This window comes from Sycon ciliatum, chromosome 2 (assembly GCF_964019385.1).
Source record: "Sycon ciliatum chromosome 2, ocSycCili1.1, whole genome shotgun sequence".
Taxonomy (NCBI): Eukaryota; Metazoa; Porifera; class Calcarea; order Leucosolenida; family Sycettidae; genus Sycon; species Sycon ciliatum.
In genome coordinates, this window is record NC_088644.1 from 9,952,467 (window position 1) to 9,975,293 (window position 22,827).

General features: G+C 48.9%; 2 protein-coding genes across 2 annotated transcripts; one reads left to right on the plus strand and one right to left on the minus strand.

Moving 5' to 3' along the window:
- Positions 1-4,473: 4,473 nt before the first annotated feature.
- LOC135808588 (uncharacterized) lies at positions 4,474-8,242 on the plus strand. Its single transcript, XM_065321805.1, has 4 exons — positions 4,474-4,685; positions 6,212-6,525; positions 6,735-7,025; positions 7,374-8,242. Exons 2-4 carry the CDS (start codon positions 6,244-6,246, stop codon positions 7,605-7,607), a joined length of 807 nt encoding a protein of 268 aa, XP_065177877.1. The 5' UTR covers positions 4,474-4,685; positions 6,212-6,243; the 3' UTR covers positions 7,608-8,242.
- A 1,329-nt stretch (positions 8,243-9,571) lies between these two features.
- LOC135808589 (uncharacterized) lies at positions 9,572-15,959 on the minus strand. Its single transcript, XM_065321807.1, has 2 exons — positions 13,974-15,959; positions 9,572-12,952 (listed from the first exon to the last, which is right to left on the minus strand). Exons 1-2 carry the CDS (start codon positions 14,320-14,322, stop codon positions 10,149-10,151), a joined length of 3,153 nt encoding a protein of 1,050 aa, XP_065177879.1. The 5' UTR covers positions 14,323-15,959; the 3' UTR covers positions 9,572-10,148.
- Between the last annotated feature and the right edge of the window lie 6,868 nt (positions 15,960-22,827).

The window sequence follows — 22,827 nt, forward strand, 5'->3', positions numbered from 1 at the left end:
CCATCGTCGACAATTATCACAGATTCGACATTCTACATTTATCAGCACTGCACTGGGTGAATATGTCTCAAGACGAATTTAGCGGATCAACAACGCTTTGCTGGAGATAAATTCTCCTCTGGAGGACCTTCAGGGTACCTGGAAGGATATAGAAAACGGGATCGCTCACGACGTTGAGAGAACATAGCAAACAACCTCCTCTTCGATTGAAAATTGGCCAAAAAGTATGCGAAATGTATGTGCGCAGATGCATTTCCACTGGCAAGCTAATCCCTCATTACGTCATCAGCGCTCGCTCGGCGAAATTCAAAAGTCGTCTTCCTGCTCGACTCGATCGCTTCTGGAGACTCGTTCTTGTTCGAGGCGTCTTCTCTTTCACCAACCTTCGTCTTGGCATCGAAAACTCGGCGTCGAAAATGAAGCCGGAGTGCCCCTTTAAACAGAGATACAACAATCACATGAGCACGACGAGGCATGAGAGGATGGAAAAAAGCACGGAGTTGTCCAAGTGCATATGGAAGCTCAAGCGGAGGAACACTCCGCACTCTGTCAAATGGGCCGTCGTCACCTAGGCCCAGGCCTACTCGAACGCGACCAAGCGGTGTCCCCTATGCCTGGCTGAGAAACTGGAGATCCTGGAAGCAGACAAAACGGTCAACATCAACAAAAGGTCGGAGTTGGTGTCGAAATGCAGACACGAGAACAAGTATTACCTGTCCAGATCCTCACCATCAGTTACATGAGTTTTTCAACATGGCGCAACCTGCACCAGGTTTGGCGCCATGGTGCTTTCTCTCTCCCTCTTCCCTCCTGCTGTGGTCTTGCGCTACTGTCGCTATCGCCTTTGATGACTCGGTAACACTGCCCTGTTATCGCCTCTATTCTCACCTATATCCGTTAAATCTCACAAAACAACTCAATACCATTGTCCCAATGCGACGTCTTCACTTCGCACAAATGCACTAACTTCCACACTAGCATCAAATATCTAGGCCTGCTCGTAGAGAATTCGATAGTGAATGCTGCTGTCTGATGATCGCTCCGATGCGTGAAACTTTAAAAGTGACAGCTAACACAGCCTTTCGCCTCTGTTGTGTGTGCACATACATGTACATGTACATGTATGTGCACACCAAAATTGCGTTGTTGTTGTTGTTGTTGTTGTTGCTGTTGTTGTTGTTGCTGTTGTTGTTGTTGCTGTTGCTGTTTTGAATTCTATATTCCCACGTTGTTGTTGTTGTTGTTGTTGCGCCGCCGGCCCGCCGCTATTGCTGTTGCTGCTGCTGTTGGTGTTGCTGTTATTTCCGTTGACGTTGTTGTTTTTCTGAATGCTTTTCTGGGAACCTCTTCTGTACCTTACCTTTCGAACATTAAAAAAGGGTAAAGGCCTGATACCCATACGGTGCAGTCTGCATGATGGTCGTCAAGACCGGAGCTCTACCAACCGTGGACGGTTGTAGTAAGGTCACCATGCCATGGTCTCGATCACTGTTTCCGAACACGGTGGTCTCCACCTTGTTACCAGGTTACATGCTGTCATTGCAACCAACAACATTAAAGGGGAAGTTAAAGGGGAAGTATACCCTAAAATCAAATTTTCACCAGTTGTAGTCTTCGGGGTGCTGAGTCGAATGGTCTTGGTCCGAGGAAGCTGAGACGCTCCCTTCCTACTTGAATCCCAATCGAACTCGCGCACTTCCACCGAAACTGGGTGACTGCGCCCTACTAGATGGGGATTTGTATGCAAAATCTCACTAAAAGCGCCATTTCGTTCTTATAAAAGCACGGATGACCGCGATTGGCCCATATGTTGTAGTCTTTTGGACGCTGAGTCGACTGGTTTTGGTCCGAAAAGGCTGCGATGCAGCGTTCCTCCTTTATTCCCAATCGAACATGGTTGAACAAGCGGTCACGTGCTCCTGCGTACACCAGTCACCTGGTCACCGTGCCTGCAGGGTACAACTTACTAGCCTGTTTGACCTTTTTTGGGTGCAGTCCTGTCACTCGAGTTGAACTCGAGTTGAACCTTGGTGTGAAAGTTGTCGCCTGCTGGCGCGGTGACCAGGTGATTTGGGCACCCAGGAGCACGTGACCGCGTGTTCAACCATGTTCGATTGGGAATAAAGGAGGAACGCTGCATCGCAGCCTTTTCGGACCAAAACCAGTCGACTCAGCGTCCAAAAGACTACAACATATGGGCCAATCGCGGTCATCCGTGCTTTTATAAGAACGAAATGGCGCTTTTAGTGAGATTTTGCATACAAATCCCCATCTAGTAGGGCGCAGTCACCCAGTTTCGGTGGAAGTGCGCGAGTTCGATTGGGATTCAAGTAGGAAGGGAGCGTCTCAGCTTCCTCGGACCAAGACCATTCGACTCAGCACCCCGAAGACTACAACTGGTGAAAATTTGATTTTAGGGTATACTTCCCCTTTAAGCAAAAATTAAAATTTCACCAGTTGTAGTCTTCGGGGTGCTGAGTCGAATGGTCTTGGTCCGAGGAAGCTGAGACGCTCCCTTCCTACTTGAATCCCAATCGAACTCGCGCACTTCCACCGAAACTGGGTGACTGCGCCCTACTAGATGGGGATTTGTATGCAAAATGTCACTAAAAGCGCCATTTCGTTCTTATAAAAGCACGGATGACCGCGATTGGCCCATATGTTGTAGTCTTTTGGACGCTGAGTCGACTGGTTTTGGTCCGAAAAGGCTGCGATGTAGCGTTCCTCCTTTATTCCCAATCGAACATGGTTGAAGAAGCGGTCACGTGCTCCTGCGTACACCAGTCACCTGGTCACCGTGCCTGCAGGGTACAACTTACTAGCCTATTTGACCTTTTTTGGATGGACTCCTGTCACTCGAGTTGAACCTTGGTGTGAAATTTGTCGCCTGCTGGCGTGGTGACCAGGTGATTTGGGCACCCAGGAGCACGTGACCGCTTGTTCAACCATGTTCGATTGGGAATAAAGGAGGAACGCTGCATCGCAGCCTTTTCGGACCAAAACCAGTCGACTCAGCGTCCAAAAGGCTACAACATATGCGCCAATCGCGGTCATCCGTGCTTTTATAAGAACGAAATGGCGCTTTTAGTGACATTTTGCATACAAATCCCCATCAAGTAGTAGGGCGCAGTCACCCAGTTTCGGTGGAAGTGCGCGAGTTCGATTTTGATTCAAGTAGGAAGGGAGCGTCTCAGCTTCCTCGGACCAAGACCATTCGACTCAGCACCCCGAAGACTACAACTGGTGAAATTTTAATTTTTGCCTTAACTTCCCCTTAACATGTCAACAGTTACATGTACATGTACATATTAATCATGACATTGTACAGTCATGTACATGTACATGTACATGTAATAGTGCTTGCTGTCAAGTAATACTAATACTGTAATAGTTAGTTGCTGTCTTGCTGATGCATTCCCGATTAGGCCTGGGCGGATAATGCTAGCATTATATGTAGCATTATACATGTACATGTATGTGAGTGTGCGATTCGCAACGAGCATTATGCTAGCTTTATAACACTACATTTTCCACAAAAGTGGCATTACAGGTATACTCAAATATGGAAGTTTTGGCCACTACAAAAAATGGACCGCTACATGCCTTGTACATACATGTAGAACTGCACAACCTGCACAGGATTGTCCAAACTAAGCCATTTCCATGCATACTATTGCGGTTTTGCTGGCATTATGGAACAATGTCAATAGCACCAGCATTATGATCATGATCTTCTAACATTTTCCATGCCGTCTACGTAGAACTACGAAACATGCACAATACTGCCCAAAACCAAGCCATTTTTCCATACTTACTACTGGTGAATTGCTGGCATTACAGAGGAACAGCAGCATTATAAGTAGCATTATGATACAGTTTTTCTGGCATTGCCATTAGCATTATCCCGCAAAATAACTAGCATTATCCGCCCAGGCCTATTCCCGATCCCGCCATCCCGGTACTGTAGACGTAACGGACCTACATAATTGTAAGTCTAAGACGCCTAAAAGTAAAACTAAAGACGGTCTACTGACTGTGACTGTAGTCTAGATCTACGACTACAAATTAATTACCGGTAGTACAATGACATGACTGTACTGATAAATGAATCTGTCTATCTACAATGACATTACTTGTATGTAGATGTACATGACTATCTTTACTACAGTGCTGGCAAATGAAATCCGACCCCCTTGCCGGGGCGCCGCACCGGCAAGGGGGTCGGATTTCAGTTGACAGCACTGTACTTCTCTTGTCTCTACAGTAGTGCTCGCCGGTGCGCGCCTCGGCCCGGGCCCTCGGCGCTGGTGACCTACCGCCAGTACCGGTCTTTACTTCGGGATCAGGGAGTCGTAAAATACCACTCCTATGAATCGGGACTCCGGATGCGGATGCGCTCCGTGTGTCCTCAGTTGCGTCACGCGCTTGAAGAAAAATCCCATTCGCTTGCGCTGCTTGCTGTCGACGTCGCACAGAACAAAAAAAATACAAGGTCCGGTTGCCTGATTTGAGGTAAAGTAAGTTGGAACAGACAGACAGTGCAAGCTTGTTCTTTCTCGTGGTTTACATGTAAGAGACGCTCGGGTTCTCACCAGTAGCGGCGCCCTATGGTAGCGCTAAATTAGCGTCGACTTGATAGCGGTTCGTTCTCTGACACCGGGCACGATTCCGACAGAAAAGTAAAAGTAAGTCCATCAAGCAGTTCTTGAGTGGGGTGAATGGAGGTAGTTAGCAAAAATTTAATAATTGTTCACATGTAGTATAGGAATTACTGGGTCTCTGTAGTGCTGACGTGGCGACTACAGGTACAACATAGCTCAGTGGCAGAGCATCGCTGGCCTGTAGCGAAGATCTCTGGCTCGGATCCTGGCGGGGAAAGTCAATATCTCCTAAGATCCTCCCCATTTTACCTCCCTCTAGCAAAATGAAAAGCCCACATTTGAATCTCCGAGATGTGATTGTATTAGTCATCAAGGGGGATCACCAAGCAACGTTCAACTTCCAATCTTCCACCGAGGCCACTGGGGGTGCCAGTCGGAAGCTGCTGGCGCCAGTATAATGTAAATGTATGCCACCGACAACAGATGAACTAAATAATTAATTACCCACACCACGTCCGGGGTCCATGATCCAGTGCATGTTTTCTGACCGACGACGTTACGTGCTGCTCCATGTGACAGTGCAAGCGGTCAGAGTATGGTAACTATGGTTGGAGTGTAGTGTGTGTGTGGGGGGGGGGGGGGGGGCATACGTACCTGTTCCGCTGAGTCTCTAATCTGATATCATGTTCTTGTATTGTTTACGTCATCGCATCCATGCTAATCAGAGATTCAAAAGGTCATGCTCTGTGACTGGCACTGTATGCAACCGTGCATACAGGAATCCCACGCACTGAGGAACTGTATTTGTCTTAGGCTCAGTCCGCAACAGCCCGATGTTTCATGCTTTTCTGCGTACGGTCTAAATGTCCCAGCCTCAGCGGCCTGCACTTGGCCAGTCCATTAGATTCCTGCGATCATGTGGGCATGTACAGATACTGGTACATGTTCCTAAATGAACGTTTGCCCAGAACTTGCCATTGTCCTGTGATGTTCGCCTCTTGATGTAGGACCCAGAGTTACGGCAATAACCATGCATGTTTTATCCACCGTGTGTTTCCCATCGTTGTACATGTGCATTGTATGTCTTCTGACCAACAAGCTGTGGAGCTCATAATGGCTTCTTGGAGAACACGATCCTCAAATGCCGCGCGCACATTTGTTTCGCCATCCCGTTGTCCTGCCCATGCCTATGGTCTGCGTTCAGTATTTAACGGAGAAATGCTCGTTTCGTGTTCTCCATTGCTATCTTCAGCAGAAATTAGAGTAGTTCACCTTGTTCCATCGTCCACCTTAGATAATGCTTGGGGATAACCACACAGTTGTATCAGTGTACTAATTTTAGTATCATGATACTCAGTTTTCCACATGCACTGAACCCTGTGGAACTTCCTGGTAAAATCGTGTGACTTGGCTAATATGCAGTAGGACTTTATCGTTGGCAGCAAGTCCTTGAAATACTTGGGCCAAAGGGTGTTTAGTCTGGAGAAGTTATCTAGAGCATGCGGATTTCTTGTTTTGCTTGAGAGCCTATGGTTCAATACGGTGCAATGGCCACTATGGGTCAATACGGTGCAATGGCCACCTGTGTCCTGTGTCGGTCTGTTCTGCAGACATCGCCTGCTCGGAATCTTCGGCCACGGTCATGGCGGAGGGTTCAGACAGTCGAATGACGGTTGATGCCAAGGTGCTGTCGGCGGGCATGATGTACCGCAGCCGTCGTCGAAGGAGGCATCGCAAGGCCAATGAAGGCATCACACAGCACCACGCCGAGAGCGGCGCCGAAGAGGAAATGTTCATGGATGTGCCATCGTCTTCACCAGGGTCATTCGAGCACGACGACAACAATGACGAAGGACTCATAGAATACGTCACACGCGACTTGCAGCCCGATATGAGGCAATCCAACTTCAGCTTGGGAGGCGCGGTAAGGATGTATACACTCCAGGTCAAGAAATTACTTCCATTCTAAACTCTATCCACATGTGAAGTGTGCATCTAGCAACCGCAGTCCCACAATATTAGAATCTGCATTTGTAGAAATCATGTCTCACTTTAATAGTCTACACAAGTTGTTTTCCAGCGCACCAAGAATTTCTTCCTGCGTGCCGGATTACATTTTCATGTTACCTTCAGTCTCAGCTTTCACCAGTGGGGGTACCACTGGCTGGTGCTGCCGGAGCTTGCCTGTCAGGAGGTGGTAAAGCAACCCTTGCTGAGCGCCGCATGAGCCTCCAGCGTCGCACGTCCATGGAGGGAGAGAACCAGTTGAAGGAAGTGATTATGAGACTCGAGGAGCTGGGCGACAGCATTGACGGTGACATCCAGACGTATATAAACAGTGCGTTGAAGGAGCTGGCCATTGAGTACGGGGAAGGAGTTTCCTATTCGGGCTACCGTGGAGTTGTCGCTAAAATGTTCAAAGAGGTAAGCGACAGAGGGGGTGGGGAAATAAAATATGAATCCGTCCGTGCTATCACTCTGTCATAGACTTGCGTTTTCTTCTCACGTTTACAAGCCTTTAGTAGTGAGAGCATTTCAAGTAGGATTTCCGTCCAATTATTCTGTTGATGTTTTGATGAAACAAAGGACGGGCTGCACAAGATTTCGCTCAGAAGGGTTGTAACGTTATATCCAAGCATGTATGCATGTTAGTCTCTGACTGCTCCAAGTGGTGAGGGAATACACATGGTGTCTGGAGTTGGTTTTCCTAGGAAACGAGCGAAACGCGGTGTGCATGTTTCTTTGTCCTGGTGTGTTGTGCTTGTCTTGCAGTTCTCAGCCTCGTGGAAGACAGTCGCTGCAGTTTACAGAATGAGTGATGACCTCTTGGAAGAGGTTGAAGAGACGACAGGCAGCGAAGACCACATCCTGCAAACGCAGCTTCAAGATCACAACGTCCGCGCCATCATGGACGTTGCCGGGGACTTCCTCAGCAAGGTGGGCGGCTTGACGGCCATTCTCACCGCCAAGCAAGAGGATCTGTACGGGCCGGAAACGGAGCTTTGAGGCGGCGTTGTGTGTCTGCTCGTGCACTGCGGTTTTCTTGATGCAAGCTCGGAAATTCCCATGCCATGATTGGGTATGTACCCGCTCGCCGGCGGTAGCCATTGTTAGGTGATCGTTTTCAGCTACGTATCTTGGTGGTCACGCTAGGGAAATGCATTGTGAGATGCACTGTGCGCATAGTTTAGTCAGGCAGCTTTAGACGACTCTGCTGGCATATTGTCATTCTCACGCAAAGCTATACTCTCGGAAAACCATGATAAATATCAGATTGATGACTACTTTCTTGATGAAAGCATAAGTAAATATATAGGTTAGACATCAAACAATAAGAGGACAGAGAAAGTGTTTTAACTCTGAGTTTCACGCACTAAGCGATCATCAGAAAACAGTAAGGTTAGACATCCTGGGAAACACGACTCTTGTTTACTGGCATACAAGCACTTGATGCAAACTAAGCCACCACAGTACAACTTGGCCTCTTTTAGTATTGTGACTATTATCAATCATATCACCATGTCATATCACCATATTATTTTGTCTTAGTCTTTCTGATCTGTCCCACAAAATATATCTCTTGGTGTGGAGATTCTAAGTCGAGTTATGACGCAACAATTTGCCACTTCGTCCACGCTGTAGTCTTGCTGTTCATGTTCCAACCGGATTTGCTGTGCAGGTAATACGGTCAGACCTCGCTTATCCGGTCCTCTTTTATCTGGATCCCTCGCCATCCGGAAGAAAATAGCTGGTTACAGATTTGCAGCATACGCAGTGCCTCCAACATAACCGGTGTTCGGTTATCCGGTTCCCTCGCCTATCCGGATATTTTAGCGGAAAACGGATGTGTGCGGTTATGCGAGGTCCGGACTGTAATGTTCTCTGGAGTTTGGTCACAATGTTGCACTACATGGGTTGGAGGTTACAATAGCATGGGACACGTGTTTACCAAGTGGTAATGTGTGAGGCACCCACAAATATTTTATGGCTACCGTATTTTCCGGAGTATAAGCCTCACCCAGATATTTTGCCACGAAATACAGACATCTACCCCAGTTTGATACCACCGCTAATTTGACCATGGTAGTATAAGGCGCACGGCGACTTTTAGAGTGAATTACTCGGGTGTTTTATAAAGTGCGGCTTTTACTCTGGAAAATACGGTCTGCTCATATCTTAGTCCATCCCGGCAGGTACCACTTGATGTGCTGCAGTGCGTGCTGTCCAGTGAAATTTGCGCTAGTGGAAGAATATTTTAAATACAGTCAGACCTCGCTTAAAACCGCACACATCCGTTATCCACGGAAATATCCGGATAGGCGAGGGAACCGGATAACCGAAACGCCGGCTATGTTGGATGCACCATGTATGCTGTAAATCTGTAACAAGCTATGTTCTTCCGGATGGCGAGGGATCCGGATAAGCGAGGTCTGACGGTATTCTATTATTGAAAGGCAGGGTTGCATTCGTTAGCGGACAGGCCGGTGTTTGTACTTTGTAGTGCTGCGTCCTCCCTCGTCTTTTTTCATTCACGGTGGGGAATTTCACCGGACAGCACTGTGATTACGTGTATATCTCGGTATTCTCTGCCGAAAGAGAGAGAGAGAGAGAGAGAGGAGAGAGAGAGAGAGACAGAGAGAGAGAGAGAGAGACAGACAGACAGAGAGAGAGAGACAGAGACAGAGGAGAGACAGAGAGAGAGGAGAGACAGACTCACATACAGACTGACTGACAGACCGACTGAGAGGAGGGAGGGAGAGAGAGAATTACAGAACTTTCGTCCGAACAAATAATTTTAAATCCAAATACACCCGCATGCATGATGGCTGACGACATGACAGCCAGTATTGGCCTAGATCTACATGTCTCCAAACACACTCTCACACACACTCTCACACACACACACACACACACACACACACACACACATGCACACACACACACACACACACATATTATGTACATGGTAGTGAGAATAATGGCTTTAAAATGTTTTCGACATCAAGGAAACTAAGTTATACTTCGAACATAACAAACACAAGCATTTATGAAGAAAAGCCGGCGGCAGCAACATAGACGAGCAGCGATAACGGTATGAGTGCTCAACATTCAGTCCAGCTGAATACCTTTGAAAACTGTACTGATTGGGCCTAGAGTGAGCAGTAATGCCGGAGATCTACCTGAGGTCACAGCCTTCAAAAGGACACACTACCGATTGGCCATCTAGAGAATTGCACAACCCGCCATACACACGCGCACGCACACCCACGCAGACACACACATACACGAGAACAGGCACACACACGCTACATGGTAGTGGAAACACGCTACAGGCAGGCCAGCTAGGAAAGTGACACAATACCAGCAAATGCTAAATGGAACTACATGTAGAAGCAATACGGCAGTGCAATCGTGCTAAGTAGTTCTTAGTAGCTCTGTGCCCAATGTCTCAAATATCTGCAATAGGATAAAGGATTACAACTTCACCGGATTCCGGTGACAGAGCAGTAGTAGCCCAGTGTATAACAATGGTTGAATATCGCTCGCTCATAAGGCAGTGACGGAGACGGTCAGAATACCTGATGCCCGCTTGTCAGCAGCCTTTGCAACAGAATTAGCAACCACTGTCGAATCTTCCGTGCCCGCTCTGTCTCTACGCTTAACAATCACTGGTCGATGCTGTCCTCCAGATTCCGTCTGTCTTCCCTGCACTTGTATAGAATTGTCCTTGGCAGGTGCACTAACATCTGCATCATCGCTTTCGAGGCTACTCTTCAGCTTTTTAGATTTCCTTGAGCGGAAGCTGTTGCGCAGCGATGAGGTCCTCTTCAGGAATGACTTGCGTCCAGTGGTGTTAGTAGCACTACTATCTGCAGCCTGCTGATCATCGGACCCCGGTGAAGCACAATGGCTGCCGGCACTGGCATGGCGATCAGAAGAACCCGCGGACGTGATCGTGGAGTCGGAGCTGGTTGAGGCGCTCGCCTTCTTGGATGTGCGTGTCGTTGCCTTGGTGATGAGCCGGCGCAGGCTGCCCCGCGCCGCATTGCCACGCTGGAAGCCACCGAGTTCGACTGTGATACCACGCGGCAATGTTGCTACATGACTCGAGAGGTTAGCTGTACCGACTGGAGTCATCCAGTCGCTCACCAACGACATAGGCCGATCAGGACGTGGCTGATCATCGGAGTCGGACACCTTTCTCAGACGCGCTGTCACTCCATGGTACTCAGCTGCTGAACCTGGCCGACTATTCTCGCCAGATAGGTCCTGCGCAGAAAGAAGGAAATCCTCCGCTGACAATTCAAGAGGATCCGATGGCGGTGATGGACTTCGGGATTGGTCTGGTGGGTCATGCGAGTCCAAGAAATCGAGCAGGGACATGACCCCCTCCTTTTCTTCGTCCTCCTCTTCGACTTCTTCAACAAGAGCGGGTGGTCCTGATGGAGAGAGCGACAGCAGAAACTCAGCAGCTGATAATCTGTTAGCTGGGGCCTTGGTATCCTTCCTGGCATCACCGGCTGCATGTCGCACAGTGACTGCGGTCAAGGACGGTCGGTTTCCTCCATGCCTGCCTCTCCACGGCAACGTGGCACTCACGTAGTCGTGCTGCTGCCCATCTGCAAGATGATCGGCACACACACCATCACGGCACTGGGACATCGATGACTGATCCTCTGAGCCAGTCGACTCTGGGCTCAGTGGACTGCGTGGCTCGGATGACTGGGGCGAGAAGCACTCGTCAGGGGTGACATGCCGATAGGTGGGCAGAGACTGAACCGATGTGAAGGTGTCTTTGATCTTGTATGTTCGTGTCAAGCTGCATTCCGGGCTTAATCGCGAGACAGAGTTGCTAGAGCGAACACCTAATGTGCTATCAGAAGCAAAGTCGTGGCTAGATTCTGCACATGAATAATGGCGACCGGGAGAGATTGTGAGCGTCGTACCCAAATCAGAGGAGGACGGCTCGCTGTCATCATCCACCAGAGATTCGTAATCTGCGGTTGGCACTTCAGGCGTAGCACGGTCATCAGTGCAGGTCGCTAGGTCTGGACTATCGCATGCGACCGATGCCTGGGGTGTTATCTGCGTGTGATCTTCTCGTGACCTAGCATCTTCGTGGTCGGCATGAATGAGAGTGGACTCGTCCACCGCCAGTCTCAGGTCGAACATTGAGTTTCCCTCAGCCTCGAGTGGTGGTGATAGTGTGCTGGGCTGCAGGGGACGACGCAGTGCACTGTGTGGAACATCATAGTCGAAGCTTGAACCCAGCACCATGTTTCCAGTCCTATCTCTGTGCTTTGAGAGCAGCATGAACTTGCGCGGCACACCGCTCCTTGGAACGTCGTACGATGGTGATCCGCTGCATGCTGGCGGTGCGCCGCGCGGAAAGTTCTGATCATCCTCTGCAGCTATGCGAGACTGCATGGGTGGTATGTCCAGGGGTAAACTGTGCCGTGACTGTACACTGGACCCACTGCTTGAGATCTGCACAGAGCTAGAGTTGGGACTGGACGAGGAGGTCACGACGGCGGGCTGGTCCGTTGACACTAGACTGCCATTCGAATTGTAGTGACTGAGCTTTTTTGCTGAAGACATCGAGGACAACGGCGAATGAAACGAGTCCTCGGACGACCCGGAAGAGCTGGACGTTTTACTGTCCAGGGCCGGTGAACTTGTCTGCACCGGCCGTAGTAAAGAGTTCTCAAGTCCACCACCAAGAAAGGAGGAGCGGGGTGAGTCGGACGAGTTGGGAAACGAGGCGAGGCTGTCCTGGGAGTCGTCCGCAGTTGCAGAGGACATACTGGTGGTATCGCAGTGAGCGTTGCGCAGAGCGTTGGAGAAGACGTCCGTGATGAACTCGTTGACGGTGCAGAACGAACCATCCTCCGGTGTATCCACATCAGAGTCTCTCAATGGCGATGGTGACGGCGATGGCTGTCGATATCTGTCCCGTAGCTTCCGGAAGGACCTGAACGGACCCGTGCCACCGCTTGAAAGGCGTTTGAAGTTAGGAACGAATAGTGCCGAGTTTGCCGATGTAATGGAACGGTTGTCAAAGTCACTCGTTGTACTATCATAGTCCATCGTCTCATTGGATACTTCCTCATCGTCGCAATCAGCGCCTGGCTTGCGTGGCACAAAGCACTTTCCACTACCTCGCAGAGCCGGCTTCACGATCAGCAGTGGGCGATGCTGAGCGCGAGTAATGCCATCGCTGAGCAGTGCCATCATTTCGCTGTCACACTGATCTATGGCTATGTCCATGGGTAAGCAGTTGTTGCCGTCCAGTGTCGGGTGGCGAGGGTCGGCGCCACGGTCCACGAGAAGACTAGCAGCATCTGACTGGCCTGCACAGCACCATAGATGCATGCACACACACACACACACATACGCACACATACACAAACACACACACAGACACACACACAGACACACACACACACACACACAAACAAACACACACACACACACACACACACAAGTACAACACAGTAGCAACACCTTTAGTGGATAGGGACATGCCCACCATTCAGAACATAACAACAACAACCATCACGCCAGGAGCAGCCAGGGAGGAATCATAGCATCTTCATGTTTTTTGCTCCAGGCTCCGTCAAATCCATCTGACAGTGCCATATAACATGCGCATAGCATCGCAACTACTTTGAGTACAAGTAATATTACCAAAGCAGTGAGATTCACGAGTATATTAATTAATTACTAAATTGCGCTGCAAGTCCACATTGTCGAAAGAGGGTCCACGTTTACAGTCCAGTCTCACCCACTGTACCCATAGCTCCGACATTGGCCTCATTCTAGACTACGACAGAGTATTTGAACCCTATATCCCACACATGAAGCTCAGCTGCTACCTGACAGCATGCGACTTGAATGTGTCAGCCCTTCTGTCACCTAAAGACTACTACAGTGTTTTCTCTATCATCACCTCAGCACACACATGCTGCATGTCCTGCAGGAATGAATGGAGAAACACTCTCTGCTACCTCCCACAACGCACCACAGGGTAATGGCCAGTGCTAGATGAGACAAACACTGACTGAACTACGCAAATATCTCAATTCGTAAGGCCGTCCTGGGGGTGTTCCTGCAAGGCTAGTGATGCACTGGTCCATACTGGGTCTATGTAAGTTTGTAACCATGGCATGATGGTCGTTAGTGTATCAAGGATTCAATGGTACAGATTACAGATCACTTGCCAATTTACAAGCAAATCTCCAAGAACAGCCCACGTGTCGTGAACACATGCTGGATGTGCACAGTGGCAAATGCACAGACAGAGTGAGAGTGAGAGAGAGAGAGAGAGAGAGAGAGAGAGAGAGAGAAAGCAGAGCAGAGCCGCACTCTCACCTGCATCGACAGCGTAATGCAACGGCGTCCATCCGTTGTCATCCAGCACGTCCACATACGCTCCCCTGTCCAGGAGCATGGCGATGGCGTCGCTTCTTGCCGCTAGCACAGCCTGATGCAACGCCGACCTGCCGCCTACTAGCACTGCATTCAAGTCCAATTCCTGATCAGCCTCCATCTCCAGCAAAACTCTATTGATCTCGTCTATGGACTCGTCACGAATGGCACTCAGCAGGAACACATCGTGCGTGAAGCTCACCGCCCGACGCACTCGCCTCTTCTTCGTGACCCGGGCGGAACCACCGGAGATACGGAACGATGACGCCTTCCTGGCAATGCTCGATGCCATACCGCTTGCACAACTCTTGCACAAGTCTGGCACTAGTTTGGGTCAAGGCACCACCTCCACAGTTAGTATCACTTCCACGACTGCTAACCAGTCTGTACTGAGCTACAAGTACAAGTTTTTGCCTTTACTCATTCTCAACAGACTGCAGTAGGGCTTGCACCACCAGGTTGACAGCAGAGGTTTGTATGGGAAAACCTGAACACCACGTAGAGTTCTGTTCCACAGCGTCCACAGGAACTTTACAGTTCTGTATTCTGAAAGTAGTACGTAGAAGGGAGCAAGTATCCAACACCACCTTCAGTAGAACACGAGTCTATCTTGCAACAGCTGAGGCAGAGCACAGGTTTGCAGTTGCAGTTGAGGTCAGTGCCACTTGTTTTAGGACACTATCTGATAACAAATGACCTGCCTGGCCTCCAGCTCTGCCCAAACAGAGCAAGATAGCGTAGCTTGACACCGCCTTGACAGGGTCTTCGCCACAATCGCTCACTCTATCTGTTATGTCACAGATATTCAGCGTCAAAATCACCCCGAGCGAAGGAGAGCGCGAACCAGCGAACCCGTGCACTGAGCTCAGCGAATTCTGAACTGAAACCAATGCTTCTTTTCCGCTATTGTCGAGAGGAGCAGCGTGGGTCACGGCTGAGCCAGCTGTCAGGACTCATAGTCATACAATAAAATGCAGCAGGTTTCCGCAGTGTAGCTCAAAGCGGTCTCTACAACTGTAGCCTCAATCCACTTCAGCTTACACAAACACTATGAAACAGCGCGAAACCGTTTGGCCGCCCAGCTCAGCCTACGACTGCACTTCACAACTCCAGTCTCTGCCTATCCATTAATCCAGGCCACGTGATTACTGCGTCGTTCACTGACTTAGAGTTCGTCAGACACGCAGAAGTGTTGGAGGATAAACACACCGTTGCAGTGGGGGTAGAAAGACATGCGTTTTGGAATTATTAGGTTTAGGGAAGCGTGCAGACCTCCCTGGACACAGGCTGACCGTTTGGGCTTTTCGTGGCTGTCAGCCGTCACGGGGTGCCGGTCGACCTAAAACCCTGAGCGTTGACTGTTGCCTGCTGCCAGCACCTGAAAGACAAACCAGAAGCGAATGCGACGTGATTTGACGCTGCGTCGGGTCGTAAGTCCTTGTGTTCCCGTCAACGTCCAATCGTATAGATTTCGGCTAGTCTTGTTTTCCGCCGCAGAGCCGTTGCTGCCCCGATGGTTGTACGTAACGTTTGGGAGTTAGCTGCTCAGTCCTAAGGGACCTTGCGATCGCCGCGTATCCCGCTCAAGGTGATGTTGACACCACCACACGGCACTGCACTACACTGGCGCGCGACAGAAAGTCAGCAACCACAATCTCCGCGCTGCTTCCCCAACAAGACAGATGCCACCGAGTCTGTGCTCCGTCAGTGTCAGTAGGGGGTCTCAACCGTCCGCGTGATCGTGGAACATCCAGAAAATAATGAGATGCACACAATGTTCACGTCCACACAATCAGGACGAGTCAGGAGAAATAATCCATCATGCCTATTTCCGTTTCATAGCGCGCAAGCTGGATTTGTCAAGAGCCCTTACTTCTGAAGTCAGTGAAGAGGAAGATCCCGATCGTTTCACACAGTTTCCAAGGATGCGAAGCCAAACAAGTGCGTGCACTAGCGCAGGGATAGTGAGTACGAGTAGGGTACAACTGGGAAAAAACACCGCCGACTCCGTACATCGAACATCAGCCTCAGTCATGACTGTAGACCTACTGAGTCTGGTAGGTCACTCCATGCTGGCTAGCTGTGACCGCGTGCTGTGCCCGATCTGCATCATATCTGCATAATAATCTGGCCAGCTCACATTTCATCGCGAGCGTGCGATCTCGCCAGACACGCGAGCGCGTGTTGTTGGCCGTCCTACTCGTAGATTCTACGATCCTACATGAAGTCTTGCAGCTCCGGATCGCAAGGCCATTATGGGTATGGCCGCGGCCGGGAGGGTGCAGCTCGGTCGTGTTTCGCGTGCTCAGTGCTCACCAGGGAGTCGTAAAAGCCCGGGAGAGGACACGGCACACATTCCCAGAAAACATCTTTGCCTCGCGCTGCCGGGGAACGCTGCCAGGGAACGGTGTTGCGAGGCAAGGAAATTATTATTTTCGAAAATTGTGATGTCTTCTTGAAATACTAATTGGGACATTCTCCGATTTCTCTTAGAGCACGGAGACGATTGCTCCGTCGAGTCTTCTGATCTCTATTATCATCCTCAATTCTTCCAGCTGCCTCACTCATTCTCTCTCAGTTTATCGAAGTTAATTTATTCTGAGGCGATGGAAATGCAAGATAAGTCCCTAATTGTACTTCAATTTTATTTGAGTTGGGGTGAACGAAATGAGATTTGTGGAAAATGACGCCACTTCCCGTGTTAGCCGCTGGTCGTATCATACAGCCCATATTCCATTGCAGGTGATGGGCAAACGTTCGTGTTGAGATCCGCTGAGCTTCCTCGTACTCGTGGAGTTGAATTTATGGCAGAAATTGCACTGAATTGCAGTCAAATGGTTGTGAATGAAACGAGATTTGTGGAAAATGACGCCACTTCCCGTGCTAGCCGCTGGTCGTATCATACAGCCCATATTCCATTGCAGGTGATGGGCGAACGTTCGTGTTGAGATCCGCTGAGCTTCCTCGTACTCGTGGAGTTGAATTTGTGGCAGAAATTGCACTGAATTGCAGTCAAATGGTTGTGAATGAAACGAGATTTGTGGAAAATGACGCCACTTCCCGTGTTAGCCGCTGGTCGTATCATACAGTCCATATTCCATTGCAGGTGATGGGCGAACGTTCGTGTTGAGATCCGCTGAGCTTCCTCGTACTCGTGGATTTATGAACTTGTGTCAGAAATTGCACTGAAATTGCAGTCGAGTGGACTTCTGTGCGTGTGTTGCGAGTGAATCGCAAAGGCTCCCTTCCTTCAGCATCGTCAAAACGCAACATAGAGCATTATTACGCACTCGTTCCATGATTCATGATATTGCCTGGATTCTTTTAAAAACAATCAATGTGTGTTCCCTATCTATCTACATTGTACATGGTTGCAGGTCGTTATTTATACATATGTAGATCTTGTTAAAATTTTCTACACTTTTCTACTCGTATACTGAGTACGCGGTGACTTTAGCCGTTTAGGAAACGGAAGGCTCAGCCTCCAGGTTGGCCAGAAAGGTTCTCAGTGAATCTAACCGAAGTCTTGGCGAGTGTACAAAAGGTTAACCTATCATTTGTACTTCATAACGGAATTGTGCACAAAAATGCGCACGCACGCGTGCGCGCACACACACACAAAAACACTGTACAAACACACACAAACACTGTACAAACACACAGAAAAGTACAAGCTCATGTGCACATACACACGCCCCCCCCCCCCCCCCCCCCACACACACACACTCAACTCCCCACCCCCTGTACCATGTGTACTGAGTCTGACAGACAGACACATAAACACAATCATGTTTATGCTTCCTTCGCCACAAGTTTCGGATAATGGTGTCAACAACGAGTTGTAAAATATTGGTATTTTAGGACTCCCTGCCCCGAAGACGAGCACAGCGCCGTGGATCGAGCAGATCCGGCCGCGCCGGCCTAGCGTGCTTCACTTTCTGGCCGAGGCAAACATCGTCCGCGTGCGCGCATCCCGTGTCCTCTCCCGGGCTTTTACGACTCCCTGGTGCTCACCATGTAGATCTACCAGGGATTCGACTCCCTGCCAGTCCCTGGTGCTCACGACGGATCGGCTACATCTAGGCCGCCCGGCGCCCGTAGGCAGTCCGGTGCAGTGTCAACGATTCGGTAATCATGCAGTTTAGGGTCCCAAATTATTTCGCACTTTCCCAGTGTTCCTGTCACATGCCTTTTCCCAGTGTTCAGTGTACTGTCACACGCTTTTTCAGTGTACTTTCACTATGCTTCTTCTTTTCTCGTGTCGAAGTTTTGTTTCCTTTGTCAAAGTTGTGTCTCCTTTATGGTAATGGCTGGGCGTCCCGGAGCGCCGATACGCATTTTCCCTCTGGCTCAGGCACACATTCTAAATGATCATGCGGCACATCGCGAGAGTTGTTCCCGACGTACCTCTGCGAGTTCGCGTGGAGACAGAGAGTTCGCGCGGAAGACAACACATTCGGCTCCCTGCTCCGCAGTGTTCACCAGCAGTACCCAGTCTGATCTGTCCCCGGTTTTCATGAAAATAAAGTTCATGATACTGAAGCCTTGTGAAGTGAAGGCTCAAGGGTCGGAAAGCATGTGAAAGTACACTGAAAAAGCGTGTGACAGTACACTGAACACTGGGAAAGTGCGAAATAATTATTTGGGACCCTAAACTGCATGATTATCCTTATCTCCGGAAAGATCTCTACGAATTTTCGTTATGCACAACCTCTCACCACTATTCACAACTTGTTTTCAGGCTTTCAGACCCTTATCTCCGGCCTAATCAAGCATACGGTGCAAGTCGTCACGTAAGAATGAACAACACTGCTTGGCATAAAAAAGGGTTTTGGAAAGACCCACAAAGGAAGAACCGTTGAGTGTTAGTACTGTTACTTAGATTATCACCTGTCGTGTTTTGCAACGCGGGGCAGCAAAATGACGAGGTGGCTGAAATCAAGAAGGCGTAAGATTTGTTACGTGTTGGCCGGATATGTGTGGATTGATAAAAGTAGAACGGAAGTTAGTGTTGAATCTACCTTTTCAAATGCCACATTTACAGCTAATAAACTACTTAGTTACGTGCAGTAGTCTAGCTAGCTGGATCGTCAGCTCAGTTGAACAGTTACACTAGCCTACAGCGCAGTGTCCGTGTGGTCCGCATCATGCTGAGTGAAAATGAGACAAGGGTCTTGTTCCTTGTTCATTTCCTTTTTTACGTCTGTATAATATGATCATGTCACTCGTCTGCTTGCTGTGCTTTCAGGCTAATCCAGGACCGGAGCCATCGTTCGACGTTCGTTCAGGCTGTTCAGCGGCCCTAGGGCCTAGGCTATTTTAGTCTTCGCCTAATATGTCATGTCAGCCATGATTTTCTTGCCCTAGCTGTCATCAGGACATGGGCATAGTACAGTATAGTCATCGCTGGGCCCTTTGACTAGTAGTACTAGTACGCGCTTGACCTAACGCGTCCTTGTCCAAAGCCAGAGGCGAAGGCCAAACGCCGGCCCAAAGCCTTGCACTGGTCAGCTATGTATGAACGTCCACTCGACTCAGCAGATCAGAGAGGCGTAGGGAGGGTTGGCTTTGCTTTGCACCGAACTAAAAGTAAAGACTATAGCAGTATAGGTATTATAATGACTGCCGAAACGAAGAAAGCACTGGAAATACATGTTTGTACAATCATCGTAGTACAGCAGTAGTAGATTCTACTCAGTAGATCTACTTTCTACTCAGTAGATCTAGTACTAGTACTAGTAGGCAACGAAGACGTGTCTTTGTAGAGTCTAGGAGGTCAACAAGAGTCAAGACTATCTCGTTCTAGCTTGGGTTCAAAAGTTCACGTTCCCTCCATTGAATGTAGAGTACCGGAAGGATTCTTCATTCTCAACAGCATGCATGGCTGGTTGACAAAGATACATGAGTAGATCTACGAGTGGAGGCCGAGTAGGTACCGAGAGGAGAGTAAACGCTCTGCGGGAGTTCCATAGCGCGAGCTTATCTCGTCGGTGCCTTGGCGAGCACGTGCCGCTATGTTGGAGGCGCCCTTTGTTCGCCACGACACGTGCTGGTAGATCTACGTGGTGACGGCTTCCTTGACCTTGATGTGCACCCGGTCCATAGTACTAGTAGTAGTAGTACTCTTCACGGCAAGCAAATCTGAAGCCGCATCCTAGGGCTAATGACTACTAGTATGTGCAAAAGCACGAAAAGGCAAGTCGGTGCTCACTCTCTTGAAATGCTACATAGTACATGTAGCTAGACAACGCATTCATAAAATACTTGGTGTGAAACTGCACATTTGAAAGTCAGCTGGATCCATGGAGGTGTGGAATGTACATGTACATGTAGATCGCTGTAGTATTTTCCAGATGAACGACTAGTAGAATCTAGTTCAATCTACCCAGTACCAAGAGTACATAAACCAGAGTGTGCAACTGTGCATATCCATTATGTATCAGATCTGAAACAGCGCAGTTCGTGCACTACGTCACCCTGATGAGGTCAGCCAAGCCGCGACTTGCGTACACACGGTACAGCTCGAATTTTCATGTTTCCATAGCCCGGAAATCAGCCAAGTATTAGTTGGCTTGATTTTAGACGTCCTGTTTCAGGATTTCGGTGTTTTGTGTGACTGTGTACGCTGCGTACGCGCGTACATCCACCGACAAGTAAAGTCACCAGGCTATCCGTCTCAAAAAACCGAAATCAGGACAAACTCAGTGAACTGCACCACCGCGACTGGCCATCTCAGCATTCTGCACAAGGGTTTCGACTCTGACCCAAACAGAAGTAGTTGGCTAGTACTAGTAGTGATATGGCCGCAGGCCGGTCGGTGTGACGCCTAGCTTCATGTCTGTATGGGATCCACGATCCAGGGAGTCTCTAAAATGGTACAATAATGATGTACTTTTGAGTTTTGTACATACATGTACTAGCAAGAGTACATAAACCGCGATAAACCAGAGTGTGCAACTCGGGATGCTTGTGGCCGTGGCTCAATGTAGCTGAACTATCCCGTACATGTATGTAGTACATCATTATTGTACCATTTTAGAGACTCCCTGGATCGTGGATCCCATACAGACATGAAGCTAGGCGTCACACCGACCCGCCATATCACTTCTAGCCAACTACTTCTGTTTGGGTCAGAGTCGAAACCCCTTGTGCAGAATGCTGAGATGGCGAAAATACCAGGCAGGAGCAGAGGGTGCAGAGACTCCGTACTTCTAATAATATTATGTAACACAGGGCAGGACAACAGAGACCAAAAATCCTTGACAATGAGTGTTTTTTGAAACACGAAACTCGGAGTCACGAGAAGGATTTTTGGTCTCTGTTGTTCTGCCCTGTGAGGTAAGCTCTGCCCCTTTTTGAGGTATTGAGCACTGTTTGCAGCAAAGACTACACTCTACAGACACTTTGTCTAATTATTATTATCAATATATTCGCCCCCCCCCCCCCCCACACTGTTGTATGGCAGAACTCGGAAGATCTTCCTGATCCTCGCCGTACTCATTACTCAGCTGAGTCTCGCATCTTGGGTGATCGCTGTCTGCCATGCAGTGACAACGCCGCGTCGTGTGAGCCATGAGACCGACCGACGTCGGTGTGCAGTGTCAAACTAAGCGGTGTGCTGGGCAGCAGCTGAGCGCAGGTGAACACCACACAGGTAGCCTAGTGAGAAGAACTAGCTAATGGAGTAATGTTACTTCAGAAGAAGGCGAACTAACGTTACTTTATTGGCAATCTACTTCAAAAGTAGAAGTACATTAATTTTAGTACTTTCCTTCTCTCTTTCTTGCTTCCTCTCTTTATTGCTTTCTCTCTTGTGTGCTCATCCTGGAACTTTTTTCTGCCCGTAAAAATGGTTTGGTCAGAAGTACACGTACATTATATTCCTTCTAGTACCGGTACTAGCGATTGCATTACATGACTTTCTGGCTAAAATTGGCCCAAAGCCAAAGGTAACAGTGAGTTACCACTCTCTAGAAGGATTAGACACCCGGGCCGGGCCGCATCGATCCCATGGCACCGATGCTCCAAGACATACCGGTACGTACATGTATGGTCACGGACAACAGGGCTATATTATGGATCTCGAGACTTATTTTCATCATGCTGTTTGGCGCGTTGTATGTCCTAACGGGATACCATAAGTATTAAAGTAAGGCTTCAAGAAGTTACATTGTGGTTGGAATAATTAAATGGATGTCACTCGAAGCGGTTGTGAGTTGACCTTATCAATTCCCTCAAATTGGAATTAAAAGATCGGAGGTGACAACGCCATCGGTGTACTGTGAATGCCAATGCATCCATGTCGGGCAGTGATGGTCAGTTCGTATCGCGGAGGTGAGGAGCTAATGCCTTCGAGAAGAGATGGATGGTACTAGTACTCGCGGCCTCGGGCAGGACCTGGTTGGAGACAGAAATGAGGAAGGTTGAGAGGTTGTAATGATGGAGTGCTGATGCCCATACAATTTCTCCAGTGCATCGTCGCAGTTCCTTTTACTGTAGTACATGTACATCGAAGCAATAGCGAGAGTTCCCAGATTACCTAGAGTGCTCAACACTACAAAGATGGAGCATTACATGTACCACAATGGCAGAAGAGAACAGAGACAACCGGCAAAGATCAGTGTTGTAACGCTGCGTTTCATGCACATACATGTACAATGTAGCAAAGCTAAAGACTTCGAAGTATTGTGTTTTGAATGGTCATGGCTTGTAGACCAAGTAAATGACTATGTACTGGCTTGTATAATAGTAATACTTTGCCTTTGGAGCAAATCAGTGTGCAAATCAGGACTGCAGT

What these genes read in the sequence shown, in the direction of transcription:
- LOC135808588 (XM_065321805.1), top strand. Translation starts at nt 6,244, where the DNA reads ATGGCGGAGGGTTCAGACAGTCGAATGACGGTTGATGCCAAGGTGCTG. An exon ending in ACTTCAGCTTGGGAGGCGCG is followed by an intron (nt 6,526 to 6,734) that starts GTAAGGATGTAT and finishes TGTTACCTTCAG; the next exon opens with TCTCAGCTTTCACCAGTGGG. An exon ending in TCGCTAAAATGTTCAAAGAG is followed by an intron (nt 7,026 to 7,373) that starts GTAAGCGACAGA and finishes CTTGTCTTGCAG; the next exon opens with TTCTCAGCCTCGTGGAAGAC.
- LOC135808589 (XM_065321807.1), bottom strand. Translation starts at nt 14,322, where the DNA reads ATGGCATCGAGCATTGCCAGGAAGGCGTCATCGTTCCGTATCTCCGGT. An exon ending in GCATTACGCTGTCGATGCAG is followed by an intron (nt 12,953 to 13,973) that starts GTGAGAGTGCGG and finishes GGTGCTGTGCAG; the next exon opens with GCCAGTCAGATGCTGCTAGT.